At 37.9% G+C, this 16,565-nt stretch overlaps 1 protein-coding gene across 1 annotated transcript in view; it reads right to left on the bottom strand.

The window, feature by feature from the left end:
• HHAT (hedgehog acyltransferase) overlaps nucleotides 1–16,565 on the bottom strand; it is a gene marked incomplete at its 3' end in the record, with an annotated part of 135,795 nt that overhangs the window by 48,410 nt on the left and 70,820 nt on the right. Inside the window, exon 9 of the mRNA XM_081312858.1 lies at nucleotides 13,944–13,979. Coding sequence (XP_081168984.1) covers nucleotides 13,944–13,979 — 36 coding nt within the window. The remainder of the gene's footprint in view (nucleotides 1–13,943; nucleotides 13,980–16,565) is intronic.

Consider the following 16,565-nt stretch of genomic DNA (forward strand, 5'->3'; position numbering starts at 1 on the left):
GAAGACTATGAAATAAAATGAGAGACTAAAAAGGCACTACACAGGCAAGAATTTGAAAATAATTTATCTGGAACTGATACTAACTTTAAGTGACATTGACTTCATCATCTGCATAAAAGGAGCTAGATGACTTCCAAAAAAATAATACTATTAACTTTTCTACCATGAGACCCAGGTATTTTTTATCTTTTCAAAAGCTATGCTCATATATCTTTAATTTTGCCAAAAAACATTTGCTGACCTAATGAATTATATAAAGTAAATTCACTTCCACATAATATGAAGCTTTTACTTGCAAAATATCATCTAGATCAGGGGTAGGCAACCTTGGCTCTTTTATGACTTGTGGACTTCAACCCCCAGAATTCCTGAGCCAGCCATACTGGCTCAGGAATTCTGAGAGTTGAAGTCCACGAGCCATAAAACAGCCAAGGTTGCCTATCCCTGATCTAGATGAATGTTTCTCAACCTTGATAACTTTAAGATGTGTGGACTTCAACTGTGTGCATGATGGCTGGGGAATCCTGGAAGTTAAAAGTCCATACATCTTAAAGTTGTCAAGGTTGAGAAACACTGATCTAGATAGTATTTATTTTAAGAAAAACATAGACATGTTGACAAGAAAAGAAAAACACACACAATATGTGAACATGGTAACAGCATTCAAGGATCATATAGGATGATTTAAGATCTAGAACCAAAATGTTCTGGTTTTCTCTATATTTTTATTGATTTTTTTTCCTGGTTTCATTTGTCCTCATTTTAAATGTAAAAGAATGTTCAAGAAGCTGAAATGTAACCAGACTAAAACATTCTTTCAAGATCTCCTATGTACAAAGACTATTGTTCAGCCTAGTTATTTCTCTGAGGAAGTAATTGTTTAGTCCTTTCTTACCCTTTAAAAGTTGATTCAGGCTGACATACTTGTTTCAATAATGTCAAATAAATATTTCCCTCTCTCCCAAAGGTGCTTTTTCAAGAGGCAACTGGACTTTCTTCTTTTTCTTTGAAGACATTTCGCTTCTCATCCAAGAAGCTTCTTCAGTTCTGACTGGATGGCGGGAATGGAAAGATTTATATTCCTTGCAGACAGCTGGTCAATTGCATTCTTTTATAGTCATTGAGGCCACTTGGAGATTTATCTGTCTCCTCAGTAGTGCAAATGGGTGTGGAGCCTTCTTGGAAGGCTGAGTAATGCAAATGGATTTGGAGCCTTCTTGGAACCCTTTCATCAGTTCCAAGTAGGCTCCACACCCATTTGCACTACACGTGACCCTAAATACACAGATAAACCTCCAAGTGGCCTCAATGACTCTCTAAAAGAATGCAAATGACCAGCAAGGAATATATTCTGCAAGGAATATAAATCCTTCCATTCCTCACCATCCAGTCAGAGCTGAAGAAGCTTTTTGGAAGAGAAGCAAAACATCTTTAAATAAAAATAAGAAAGTCCAATTACCTCTTGAAAAAGCACCTTTGGAACAACCATGACCTGGATGATTGAGAATCTCCATAGACAGTCTCCCCTGTAGCTGGTAAAAAGCCATCAGTAATTTTAGCTACATGCCTTTTAGGATTGTCAGTAAGCCTAACTACAATTATATTCTACTAACTTCATAGACATGACTATGTCCTTTTGGCAAGAATCCAGAAATGTATTGTACTCTTGTTCAGGATTGGTTTTTATTTCATCTATCCAACAGTCCAGGATTGATTGATTGATTGATTGATTGATTTTCGTAATCTTCTGTTGAAAACCAACTACTCCAGAGCCCACTAAGCTTCCTGGCCTACCATCCAATAACTTTTTTTTAACAGGCAATTGTTAAAATCCATCTGGCAATCGTTGTGGTATATAAGTCTAAATGCTAGTGCATCCATCCCAATGATTTTTTTTTCTTGGAATATCTCCCATTTAGCGCAGAAATTTAGCCACAGAGTACACAATTTACACTGCACTTTGATCAGCTATCTGAATTATCAAGGAATAGCATTTCTTATATTTAGATATTAGAGTGACATTCCCTCTGTTTCCCAAAGATAATTTTAATAATAATAATAAGTTGGAAGGGACCTTGGAGGTCATCTAGTCCAACCCCCTGCTCAGGCAGGAAACCTTATACCATTTCAGACAAATGGCTGGCCAGTCTCTTCTTAAGAACTTCCAGTGTTGCAGCATTCACCACTTCTGGAGGCAAGTAGTTCCACTGGTTAGTTGTTCTAACTATCAGGAAATTTCTCCTTAGTTCTAGGTTGCTTCTCTCTTTGACTAGTTTCCATCCATTGCTTCTTGTCCTGCTTTCAGGTGCTTTGGAGAATAGCTTGCCTCCCTCTTCTTTGTGGCAGCCCCTGAGATATTGGAACACTGCTATCATGTCACCCCTCACCCTTCTCTTCATTAAACTACACATACCCAATTCCAGCAACAGTTTCCTGTATGTTTTAGCCTCCAGCCCCCCAATCATGTTTGTTCTTCTTCTCTGTACTCTTTCTAGAGTCTCAACATCTTTTTTACATTGTGTTGATCAAAACTGGATGCAGTATTCCAGGTGTGGCCTTATCAAGGCATTGTAAAGTGGTATTAGTACTTCACGTGATCTTGATTCTATCCCTCTGTTAATGCAGCCTAGCACTGTGTTGGCTTTTTTGGCAGCTGCAGCACACTGCTGGCTCATATTGAAGTGATTGTCCACTAGGACTCCGATATCTCTCTCACAGTTAGTACTATTGAGCAAGGTACCACCTATACTATACCTCTGCATTTGATTTTTCCTGCCTAAATGTAGAACCTTACTTTTTTCACAATTGAATTTCATTTTGTTAGATAGTGCCCAGTGTTCGAGTCTGTCCAGATTCTCCTGTATCTTAAGCCTATCTTCTGGAGTATTGGGTATTCCTGCCAGCTTGGTGTCGTCTGCAAATTTGATGAGTTCCACATCTATCCCCTCATCCAAATCGTTGATGAAGATGTTGAAGAGCACTGGGCCCAGAACAGAGCCCTGGGGCACCCCACTACATACTTCCTTCCATGTAGATGCAGTTCCATTGAGGACCACATGCTGACTATGGCCTGTCAGCCAGCTACAAATCCATCTGGTGGTGATGCTATCTAACCCACATTTTTCTATCTTATCAAGTAGTAGGTTGCGATCTACTTTATCAAATGCCTTACTGAAGTCCAAGTAAATTATATCTACAGCATTTGTTATTAAAGTAGACATAACTTAGGAATGTATGGCGGAGTGTTACTGATAGACAAAGAATATTATCCCACGCATGTCTTCAAGGAAAGGTTCATGCTCTTAGGGCTACTCTGGCTTTGGTTCCATCTGTAGTGCTTCACTGCAGCTTTAACCAACAGATATTCTGACTTTTCAGCTCTGTGTAATAGTGAAACATTCTGAAGTTCTCTGTGCTATTTCCCATAACCCTGTCTCCAAACAGAATTAATAGTTAGGTTGCAAAATAAATGTATATTTCAGGGACTTTTTTAATATTCAAGGAAACAAACATCTTGCTTAAATATTTCATGAAAAAACCTTAAGGGAACTAAAACTAATAAACTGACAAATCTTATTAATAAAATCTTACAATTGACTTTATAAGACATGACTACATTCCTGACGCATAGTCATTTGGGATAAACTTCTATCTGTAATAAAAAAAACCTTTTATCCATTATTTATGATACACACAGAGGTGAGTTTAACATGCATTACCAAAATACAGTTTGGTGCTGTCATCAGTGAATTGGTTCCCAGGATTTCAGGAACTTCAACAGCCTTGACACCAAGGCCAAGGATAGGAGCTTGTATTGATCCTAAAGAAAAACATTTTATCTGCAAGTGAGGAGTGTGATGATTGGAGATGCTGCTTTTTGGAGCACTGGTTCTTTGGAAGAGGCTCAGATTTGTTTCTTCTTTATTTCTCAGAAACTTTCTTCTGGAAAACATTTGTTGAATGAGGTAGTTTCAGCTGTTCAATTTTTGTTCCTGAGGTACTGTTTTTATTTAGTTTATTTTTATTTTCACATTAATTATTACCAATTAATGTATTTCTTTATCATGAATATTTTATTTTGTGTTTCCTGTGGGTATTTTAATTTGATGTATAATTTTGTTGTTAACCATTGAGAGAGCAAGCAGATTACAAAGGTTTATAAGGCAAATAAGTATAACACAATACATGTAATCTCTCCTACTCTGCCTCCATATCATTACTCTTAAACATGTTACTTTGTGATGGGAGGAGAGCATCCAAAACTAAAGGGTAGTTTAAAAATGCCAAGAAATGCATGGAAGCACCACACAGTTTTTTGGACTTTAGCCACTATTACTGTAACATTCCAGGAAAAAGTCAACAAGTTGGGTACTTCTCATTATTAATAACAGCTGAACTAATTAATACTCTGCCTCACAATCACAATACTGTTTTTCAGTCACAAGCCATGGATACATACAAGTAGGCCAGTATCTGTATCTTTCTTAATCTTAACTTTGCTGCTCCAGTGTTTTTAAAAGGTAAAATATGTGTTTATGTTCAACCAGCCTTATTAGGTGGACCACGAAACGAACACCGCACAATATACACAGGTAAACCTGGCTTACAACTGCTTCATTCAGCACCATTCAAACTTATGAATGTTGAAAAAAACAGCTTTAGGACCAATAATCTCAACAGCTTCCATCAGCCACAGGATCGCTATTATAGACAGTACTAGTTGCCCTGTCCCTGACCTTTTTGTTTTTCCCTCTCCTTGCAAAGCAGAGAAATTGAAGAGGAACAGATTAAAGAGTAAGCAGCCATACAATCAGGAATACAGTATACATCAAGAGGAGTATGGTGGCAGCCCTAAGTGCATTCTGGGCTAGGAACCATGATCATACTATGCAAACAGCCAATGTATTCCCATTGTTTGCCTGCTTACTCTCTTGTAATCCCTTCCTCTGGGAGTGGGAGGGGAGGAAAAAACGGGTCAGACATAGGAGAGATTGCTCATAGAAATTGCTTGAGGTTTTTTTCCCCTTTCAGACAGAAAGATTGTTTAAACAAGTGAGGAGGGGGGGAAGTACCAGTGCCAATGCATTGTTTTTGATGTATAATCCTCATTTTGTATCTCCTTAGTTCTTATAGTTCTCCAAGGATATAAATAGAAACATTAATTCCTTTCTGGCTAATTCTCCCAACATCAGAATGAGCATTCCAAAGAGCAGGGAAGTGGGGGGGGGGAAAGCACAGTCATGGTCACATGATTTCCCATTTAGTGGCTTGACAACAGGACTGCTGCTGGTTCCAGTTATTATGTGGGTAAAGCACAACAATAGATTAAAAAAATGAAGATACAAAAATAACAAATACAAATGTAAAAACATACTAATAAAAAACCAGAAGGACAGAAGAATAAAAAATGGCCCCTCAACAATGTAGCAACCTGGATAGACTCTGTTCAGTGGGAGCCCCAGGCCTGATCACATAACCATGTACTAAGGGTCCTTTGGAATATCAAAAGGATGGGGTCAAATCAGCTTGGATTAGTTAGTTAACTCTTTCCTAGAGCTGAGAGAATGACTGGTCCTCCTGCTTTTGTGCCCATGGCACAACTAAAACTCACACTCTCCCAGTTTCTAGCTGATTCCTTAATCACCACACCAAACTGGTTCTCTAGTTTTATTCCGATTGGTGATAATAACAGAAATTTGCAATTCTGATTTTGCTGTTACCTTCTCCTGATTCTTCTTATAGTAATGAACGAGGGAGGCATCAGCCTGAGCCACTTCTGGATGATATTTTGTTATTTTGTACTTTAAAAATGCTTTAGTCCGTGTTGCCTTGGCAATGGAGTCAAGGTTGCTTCCCTTGCTCTCTACATCTTCTCTCTTTCCCTTTTTAAAATATTTTTTTTAATTTATTTTGCTCTTCTGACATTCTTCTACCTTCCCACAACTAAGGAAGAGAAGAAAAAGAGGCTGATTTCTATAACCACAAATCACAACACTACAGGTTTGAGAGGTGCCATTATATAACGTATTACGTATTTTCATTTAATCATTTTTCCCTTTTACTTTCCAGAAGGGCATCCAGGCTGTGGGAGTACTATTTCTCTTACATAACAGAGTCACCAAGAGGCTGCTTGGAATATAGTTGTTGGCAAAGGGGATTACTGAACTGCTGCAACAGCCAAGAGCCAAAGGCATATTCTACAGACTCAAACATGGTTTGGAGACCTTTAACTTTCAACATACAAAATCTGCTCTGCTACTGCACCACATTTTACCATTACAAACAAAAAAGCAAGCCATGATTTGAACTCAAAAAAGGGGGGAGAGAGAAAAAGATACTGTGAAAATAAAGACATAGCACAAAGTTTCTATGTGAGAGGTATACTAATTTTATATCTGAAATTCTGAATTTGCACAATCCTAAAAGCCATGGTTTGAAAGTTCAGGAACAAACCATTAACTTAAATATCACTTTTTCCCTGTGTTCACACAGCTTCATCAATTCTCTCTCCCTCTCCCTCTCTCTCTCTTTCCCAAACCATGATTTAAGCTAGCAAACCACAATTTTAAATTAACTGTTCAAACAAAGGGCAAGAATAAGGAGAAGGAGAGTTGCTACCAAAATCACCCTATTGTGATTGCCTGAGTGACTGTAGCAAGAGACTGAATTCTTTTTCAACTGTGGAGTTGCAAATGTGCAAATCCTTACATACAGTGCAGGGGGGAAATCAAAATAATTAAGGGGTTACAGCAGTTCCCCAAAGAAAGAAGTAAAGAATTCAGAAGGAAGAGAAATCATGGAGGATATAATAAAATATTTCAAATGGTATGTGGAATGTGGACAAAGTGTTAATATTAGAACATTTTCCTACTTCCTAAGGCTAAATATAGGGAACGTAACAACCTATAAAATAAGAGTACATCACGAAACAACATGCACCTACTGTTGAATGCACTGTCATCAAGTCTGTAAAGGTCGCCAATTCAGACTGTACTAAAATGGGACTGGACATATTCATGGAAGATTAGGATACAATCCTAACCCTAACTCTTAATACACGAAGGAGGCAAAAATTAAATTCTATTTGCCAGGGGAGTTACAGTGGAAGAGGACTATCCCAGTCATGTCCTGTTTGTCAGCTGTCTGGATGCATCTGCCCAGTCACTATTTTCTATAGAATTTTGAACTCCGTGGGTCTTTGGCCTACTTTAACAAGGCTTGCATATTTCATAAAGCGCATAATACTGTTCTGTCCCAGCCTACGTGAGTCCTTGTTATGCTCACAAGGAGAAACTCCTCTTCCAAGAAACAGGCAGGAACCGCAAGAAAAAACCAACCCCTTTTATTCTCACAGACCTGAGTCAATATCCAAGGCAAACAAACACACAGAAACTCGATCCTCAAAACGAACAGTTGCCTTCAGCAAACAGCACCTCCCACACCTTCCATTTTATAATTCAGCCAAGGCGTGACTTCCTAATGCCTTCTCCTTTGCCTTTGGAGCTGCCCCATTGCATTCCTCTGTCCTACTCACTTCTCTTGCCTGTGCTTTCGTGCATCCTGGGTTTGTCCCAAATGTTTTTCATCTCCGTCCAACTCAGGCTCCCAGCACAGCTGTGTCTCAGCCTGAGCGCGAGTAGAGGGGCCAGGCTCCTCATCTGACTATAAGTCTTGGAGCTCCTCAGAGCTTTCCTCTGACTCTAATGTCACTCCAGGCTCCTCCTCCTCATCTGATTCCTCAGACTCAGCTGCCGGGTCCACTGGCTGGTGAGGAATCACAACAAATGCTTCACTATATGAACTCATTGCAATGTCCTTTTACTTACAAGACAGGTATGTACACTGCTGATGGTTAGCACCTCCTTCTTCAGCAGCTTTGCCAGTATCAGACTCAGAACATTTAGTAACCTAGCAGATGGCTCATTATTCAAATTCTGTTAGTCTTTGGATAGTACCGGAATAGGTAGGACCCAGTGGGAGTGCCAATCTCAAACACAAAGAATGTCAAAATAGGATAACTAGGCTTTGAATCTTCTGGCTTGAATGTACTTTCCATATAATTTTTTTTCTACAGGCTAACTCATACCTTTATCTACAGGTATAATATTCATATTCAGTAACAAAGACAACGCTGTGTTAAGAAAACTCCTATTCTTTTCCTTTTGACATTTAAAGGGAAATAAATAGAATAACAGGCAGCAAATGGGCCAAAAAAATAATTTCATATCTTCAGGACTCTTAAAGTACTTGTAAATGTAAGAATACAATACATAACAAGTGGACTCCGTGAATTGTTTGGGAAGACCCATGTCATAGCAATGCTGCAGCTAAGGAGAAATGGATCTGATTCATAACCCAGAATATTGAACAGATGCAAAATCATCATCTAAAATATTAAAACACATTCCTGGGAACAAGGTTGCATGTGACAGCATGATAGATTTTTGTTTAAAAAAATGAATAATTCAAAAATTTTAACAGAATTACCTTGTGGAACCAGTCTTTTTATACCCCTTGGGAACTTCTGTCATACCAGGAAACTGTCAACATGCATTATTTATGCAAGAACAGAACACAGCAAACCAAACTATCTATCATAAAATACTTATAATAAACTTGTCTCCAGAAACTTGCTGATAAAAACCAACAGCAAGTTCAAACACACACAGAGACACACACAGACAAACACGCACAGGAATGCCTATCAACTAGCAGTGGTTATCTGCTATCCTGGGAAAGGATGGTTAGCTATCAGCATGAGGAAATTGATTGTGGCAGATAGCTGAAGGGTTGCATGAATGCATACTTGCATATACAATATGTGCATACCCATAATATTATTCCCTTTTGGATAAATCATATTCTGCAAAACTCAGAAAAGCATATGAAATAGTGAACCAACAAAATTAAAGACATGCAGGAAGAAAAGGGAACACAGATAAAATTGTTTCTAGCAACCGTGCAACATGTATGTATCCTGCCAAACCATTTCTGTTTCCATCACTTCAGTGCGTTACTTTTTTACACTGCCTCGTTTGTTAAACATTTCATTTCTTCCTTTTTTCAGGATCTCTTCAGCTCCACATAGCCATGACTTTCTCACTCTTCCCTTTCCTCTTTACTTATTTTCTCTTCCTTCAATTGTTTGTTCTGAGTTTTGATCCTCATTCATTCTCTTCATATGACCAAGCCACCACAATGTATTTCTTTCATTTGGTTCATTCACATTCATATTCAGTATAGGGTCTTTCAGCACCCATGTGTCCTTTACCCTATCTCTTATGGTTTATCACATACTTAAGCAGCCCGCTCCCACCTTCCTTATGGAAGTGTAAGAGTTGCAAGTGTCAAGACAGATGTAAAACAATAGGCTCTTAGATACAACCATCTTATCTTCTTTCAACATTCTTTGCACAAGATCACATATTATCCATCTATCTTTCTGCATGTTTTAAAATTTCATTTCCTTCTCTATATAAACACTCTATTGGAGTGTACATATTCATCTACGTGCTCTATTTTTTTACCATTTATATGTGACTTGCAATTATGCAGTCCTTTTACCCTGTCACTTACAATTGTATTTGTCTTTGATACACAGGTTTTCAGTTCCATGTCACTGCATTACGTAACCTAACATTCAATGAATGCCATTCAGGTTCTTAGCCAACCCAGTGATTTCTGAATACAAAAGTACATTCACGTTCCCAGACAACATATCTCTACCATCATCACAAACATCCTGTATATATTCATCTAGAAAAGCTTTACAAACTTGGTTATGGGGCCAGGATTTAAGGTGAGCCTTGCTGTATGGTTATAGGATGTAAAGGGTTTTTTTGAGGACCTTCGATGCATTTTGATGGGTCTCAAAGCCTCTCCTCTCTTTGTTTCTCCACTTCTTCAGACTGTGCTTTGAAAGTCTTAGACATCCCAGAATGAAACAAACCTTTAGCAGTCCCATTTAGTCTTATTTGTCATCTATGTGCTTTCTTAAAGCTAACGATTTGCATCAGTTACTGTTGTGTAGATCCATCTTATTTAGAATAGTAGAGCTGGAAAGGACTTTGGAGGTCTTCTAGTCCAACCGCCTGCTCGAGCAGGAGAACCTATAACCATTTCAGACAAATGGTTGTCCAGTCTCTTTTTGAAAACCTCCACAACTTGTGAAGGCAAGCTATTCCATTAGTGGATTACTCTCACCATTAGGAAATTTCTCCTTAGTTCTAGATTGCTTCTCTCCTTGGTTAGTTTCCAACCATTGTTTCTTGTCTTGCCTTCTGGTGCTTTGGGAAATAGTTTGACCCCCTCATCTTTATAGCAGCCCCTCAAATACTGAAGCACTGCTATCATGTCACCCTTATTCCTTCTTTTCATTAGACTAGACCACAGGTCTGCAACCCGCAGCTCCGGAGCCGCATGCGGCTCTTTCAGCCGTCTCCTGCGGCTCCCAGTCCTCTGCTATGTGTACTCCAAAAAAAAAGTGAGACTAAAAAAGTTCAACCAATCAATTCAAATATGCAGGGTAGGTGCATATCTCGCCTTGGCTCCACTCTTCAGTCAAACTCTGTTCTGCGCATGCGCGCATGTACGTGCATGCGCACACATTTTTTGCGGCTCCCAGTTTTTCCTTTTGTGAGGGAACCGGTTCCGAGCGCCTCTTTCACTGTTTCAGGTTGCTGACCCCTGGACTAGACATAACCAATTCCTGTAACTGTTCTTGGTACGTTTTAGCCTCCAGCCCCCTAATCATTTCTGTTGCTCTTCTCTGCACTCTTTCCAGAGTCTCAACATTTTTTTTTTGTATTGTGTGACATGTTAGCCATTGCACACCTCCACCACTTCCCAGGACTCCTCTGCTTTAAGTCATCACTCCCAAAGCCAGTCCAAGAGCCATTGTTTCTTCTATAAGAACATTTTCCAATAAAAAATGCAATTTACTTCAAATTTCAGTTTCTCTGATCAGCTGGCTAGGACAATATGTTTAGGTTTCTGCATGGGTATGGGAACAGCAGCAGGAAGCCAGGGCTGTATGCAGGCAATTGTTCACAACACTGGGAAAATAAGAACTAAATGATGCTAAATAGATTGCTATAGGCACAAAGGCTTGCTAGATACCACGAGTCTTAACATTTATTTCATTCAGATCCTGCCCCCCTTTTTATAAGTGAGAGACACTATCATTCTGATGAGTCACAATTTGCTAACTGTCATAGTATTCTGAAGCCAAAATATGTCCAGGGTTATTTTCTCCCTCTAAATGATAAATATGTAAATGTGAACTAGATTTAAGGGGGGGGGGACTAATAAAAGGTGCTTTCCTAATCTTATCATAAAGCATATAAAGTATACCATCATTTTCCAGATGAAGAAAGTGCAAAAGCAAAATATAACCTGCCACTTTTTCTTGTACTTCTTTTTTTCCTCAAACAACAGAAAACTAGTGCTTACAAAAAGCAATAGGTGAGCAGATAACTTTACAAATTTAAGAACTTGTTTCAGGGATTTTTTTTAAAGCATATTTGCATATGAATCTCTGGTGGAAAAAAACAACTTTGCAGTCATGCCAACCTCTTACACATCAGAACAATGAAGTGTCTTGTTTCCTGATGAAACTATTCCCACAAATCCCATTATCATGAAGGTATAATGATAATAATGGGAACAGAAGCAAGACTGCAAATCACCAATCTCTCTTCTCATTAGTAAAATGCCTTCCCATACAGCCGTTTAATGAAAGCAGCAAAATATCAGGGATTCTCACAGGTATCTGCTATCTTCTTACTTAGCATATTAATATTTCTATGTATATCATTAAAAATGTATCCAATTTTTTACTGTTATCCAGTTGCCTGCTGATGCTTTCACATCATATTTATTTACTTCTTGACTAATAAATATTAAATGAACTAAGAAACCTAATTTGGCCATAATTGCTTATTCTTCTTTTTTGGCCCATCTTTTGGAAAAATTGAGAAGTTATACTATGCAGTCTTTGGTGGACTCTGAACTTGGTAGTCTGCTTGCAGACATTTCATTACACAAATTAAATGTCTCATGGACTGATAACATCATAATACATTGATATTGTTACCTAATTGGGTAATGAAATGTCTGCAAGAAAGCAAGCTCAGAGAGCACCAAGGATTCTATGGTTCAATGCTGAGCTACATATATTCTCTAATAATAATAATAATAATAATAATAATAATAATAATAATAAGAAGAAGAAGAAGAAGAAGAAGAAGAAGAACAAGAAGAAGAAGAAGAAGAAGAAGAAGAAGAAGAAGAAGAAGAAGAAGAAGAAGAAGAAGAAGAAGAAGAAGAAGAAGAAGAAGAAGAAGAAGAAGAAGAAGAAGAAGAAGAAGAAGAAGTTGGAAGGGACCTTGGAGGTCATCTAGTCCAACCCCCTGCTAAGGCAGGAAACCCTATACCATTTCAGACAAATGGCTGTCCAGTCTCTTCTTAAAAACTTCCGGTGTTGGAGCATTCACCACTTCTGGAGGCAGGTTGTTCCGCTGGTTAATTGTTCTAACTGTCAGGAAGTTTCTCCTTAGTTCTAGGTTGCTTCTCTCCTTGATTAGTTTCCATCTGTTGCTTCTTGTCCTGCCTTCAGGTGCTTTGGAGAATAGCTTGGCTCCCTCTTCTCTGTGGCAGCCCCTGAGATATTGGAACACTGCTATCATGTCACCCCTCACCCCTCACCCTTCTCTTCATTAAACTACACATACCCAATTCCAGCAACCGTTCCCTATATGGTTTAGCCTCTGTTCCCTATATGTTTTAGCCTTCTATGAGAAGTTATATTTATATTGATGGTAAATCACTTTTCTATATTTACACTACCAGTCTGCTAATGAAATAGTATACTTAGCATCAAATAATGTTTAAATAAATAAATCATGATCTCAGAATTGTATTGTAGAGCCTATAAATTAATTTGCTGTTTAGTAGAGAATGCTAAACCATTTGCATTCAGGTCACGTTTTCTAGTTCTACTACTAAATCGTTCTACATGTTTCTTGACATAGAGGGGGAAATGCTTCTGCTGAACAAACCCTTCTATTAGCAGAACTGGGGGCCAGAAAAAAGACAAGGTCAAGAACTTTGAAAGTTTACTCAGAGCATTCTCCATACCACCAGAACCATTTCTGAGGTTGGAGGGAGTCCAGGTCTGCTCATAAAATCTTGGGTTTTAATTCATCCTATTTGTTAAAATAGAAACCCTTCCATAACTTTAGCAGAGTCATTTATTATTGGGACTTATATGCCGCCCTATCTCCCGAAGGACTCAGGGCGGCTAACAACAATAAAACACAATAATACAAATGTTTAAAAAAAGATTAAACTAACAAGCCCCAGTGATAAAATATTAAAAACATTTTCTTTTTAAAAACCCCTATCATCAGTCCAGGTCAGCTTGATGGAAAAGAAATGTTTTGAGGTCGCGACGAAAGGACCAGAGATCCAGGGCCATCCGAAGCTCAAGGGGAAGCTGATTCCACAGGGCCGGCGCTCCCACAGAGAAGGCCCACCCCCTGGGGGTCGCCAGCCGACATTGTCTAGCCGACGGCACCCTGAGGAGGCCCTCCCTGTGTGAGCGCACCGGGCGATGGGAAGTCGTTCCTGGCAGCAGACGGTCCAGCAAATATCCCGGGCCTAGGCCATTTAGAGTTGGGCAGTGGTAAAATCAAATCAATAAAACAGAACTCAAATATTATTGGATCACTTTAACAGTACTACAACCATCTAGGTCTAGGAAGTATGATAAAAATATATACTGCTCAAAAAAATAAGGGGAACACTTAAACAACACAATGTACTGTATTTAATAGTAGGATGTCTTATCTTGTGTTCCCTTTATTTTTTTGAGCAATATATATATATAACTCATTGGACTGTAGGCCTTAATCGGGATTGATATAACAAAACATTTGACTTACCTGATAAGGAACCTATGTAATCCAACATCAAAACTTCTGTGGAAGAAAGAAAAGGAAAAGGAAGGGGAAGAGAAAAAAATGTTATAATTTTTATAAGAAGCAAGTTTGAAATCATGATCAAATTATGATAAAGGAAACTTATTTTAACTGGTCACCCAGTTAATCTTAAGAAGTTTCTTGGTTCAGATAAAATGAAAACTATAATTAACCAAAAGAAGGAAAAATGTTTCTGAATTATTCTTCTAGCCATATAAGAAAATGAATGGAGAAAGTACTAAAACTTGAGATTCACTGTAGATTTTTCTACTTTAAACTTTGCTTAGTGGGACACGAAGGTGTAACCACTGACACTGAAAAATGAGCTTGGAACCACACTTTCAAAAATAAATAGATATTAAATTATCCTATTGATCTAAACCTAGATAGAGAATCAAAAGACCTACAGTATGATCTTTTCAGGTTCTACTGTCTTCCAAAAAACCCCAACTAATTTTGGATGTTTGTTGATCTTTTTGATTACTCCAATTTCTAAAACAATATTAAAAATTAGGAAATTAAACAGAAGGAATAATTAGCATAAAGTCAGATCCTAAGGTAGCCGTTTTCAACCACTGTAGTCCCACAACACATTTGTGTGGCACAAAAGATCTGGACAGGTGCTACATTACTTGTGAGCCACAAATAAACGATGGGAAGTCAACCCCACCTCTGCCATCACCAAGAGTGGACTACCTCTATTTTTCATCCTGAGGAATATTCTGTCATCACAAAGATGGCAATTAAAGCACTTCTTCCTTTTTCAGCATCTTATCTATGTGAGGCTGGTTTCTAGTTATGACACAATGAAGAGCAACAATAGATTGTGGCTTTAAACACTAGAGAAGGACTTCAGGATATTCTTGTCAACCATCCACCTTTGGACAAAGGACATCATGAAACATCACCAAGCACAGATTTCCCACAAATTTCTTTTAATTATTGAACGTTAAGCCAAATCTTAAAGGCTTGTTTTTTCAATGAGACCTTTAAAAACGTATGGTGTGCCTTGACAATTTTAGCACTTGTTAATGTGACATGAGATGAAAAATGTTGAAAACCACTATCCTACGGTGTCACATATGCCCTGAAGTTATTTGCCAGGAGTTCTTATTTCACCAGAAGTATTTCTTTGTCAGCATGGCCATTTTGAGAGTAGTTTGACACTGTTACTGCCTTACCAGGCAGCTTACAAAACAGAATGTAGGATATATCATTCTTATTACACCTCAGGCTCTAATTGGTAAAAGCAGACACAACTCCATGGTGTCAGATTATATCATTTGAAACCTGCCCCTGAGGCTTTTTCTTCATCATTTATTTACTGAAGCAATTTTATCAGAAGAGAAGAGGCTACACATTCATTAGAGAAGGCAAAGGGTAGGTAGAATATCTTTTAGAGGAAATCTTATTTACATAGCAAACAATTTCATACTGAGGTAGTCAAAATATGCTCTGCTTTTCAGATGCCCCTGGATTTCATCATCACAAATCAGCATGACCAAGAATCAGGAGGAATGGGAGACGGCTGATGTACATAATTTTTCTTCTAGTTTATTATAATAATCATTTGAAGAATTTAAGCCAATAAGCTGCCTTTCCTCATCTTTTTGCAAAGGTAATTCTTTAAGAGGAAACTGAAGTTTGTAATCACCAAGAACTCCTCAGTTCATAGGTTCATAATATAATAATCAATATGCAAGAATTTGAGTTAATACTACTGGTAACATTATTTTCAGGATTTCTATAAAAGGAAAACCTAGACATGTGTGCTTTTTATCTAATTCGGTCATGTTAAATAGATGGACCTATGTAGAACAACCACATGAGGAAGTGATTATCTGGTATGATTACAGACTGAGCTGAATATATAGTTGTATATAGAAAGCCCACTTTGTCTTAATTTCAGTTTTAAATGCCTAAATTGGCTTTGGTTTGAAGGGAAGAAAGCCTGAGAAAGCAAGAGCAGCTAAGGGAAGAGACAACGCAGGAGATTTGAAAATAATAGTTGTAGGAAGGAGATCAGGGTTGACCTTGAGATGAAGGAAGAAAGGGGGTTTAAAAGACTTGAACAAACAATGTGGACTGGGGTCAAGTAAAGTTCCTTCACAGCAAATTGACTCAAGAACCTGAAAGGACAGCTCAAAGAGAAATGTGTATAAAAATAAATCAATAATGAAAACAAAGCCAAAGAGAAACACAATTAAACTTTGAAGTTTATGTTTCCATGTTTTCTGATGTTAAGAAGTCATAGAAACAAGCATCAATATTCAATATTTCCATCTAGAGGGTTGTTTGAACAGATGATGATGCATCTGTCTATGTTGGTACTATTTTCTTACGATAAATAAACCTTTCCTATGAGAACATATAAGGAGAGGAGGAGGGAAAAGTTCATTCAATTCTATAAGACACGTGAAAATTCATTACTACAATAATTAATAGAAAGTAGACTATGGATTATTCCAACAGTAATGGAAATTGCATACTTTTCCTACAGATGAAAAACCCAGTTTGAAAACACCCAGTTCTTATGACACATTCCCTGATTCAAATATGTAAATTCTGGCTTTTAAGGTTAGAATT

Source organism: Vipera berus (assembly GCF_964194415.1).
Source record: "Vipera berus genome assembly, chromosome: 1".
In the NCBI taxonomy this organism is placed as follows: domain Eukaryota; kingdom Metazoa; phylum Chordata; class Lepidosauria; order Squamata; family Viperidae; genus Vipera; species Vipera berus.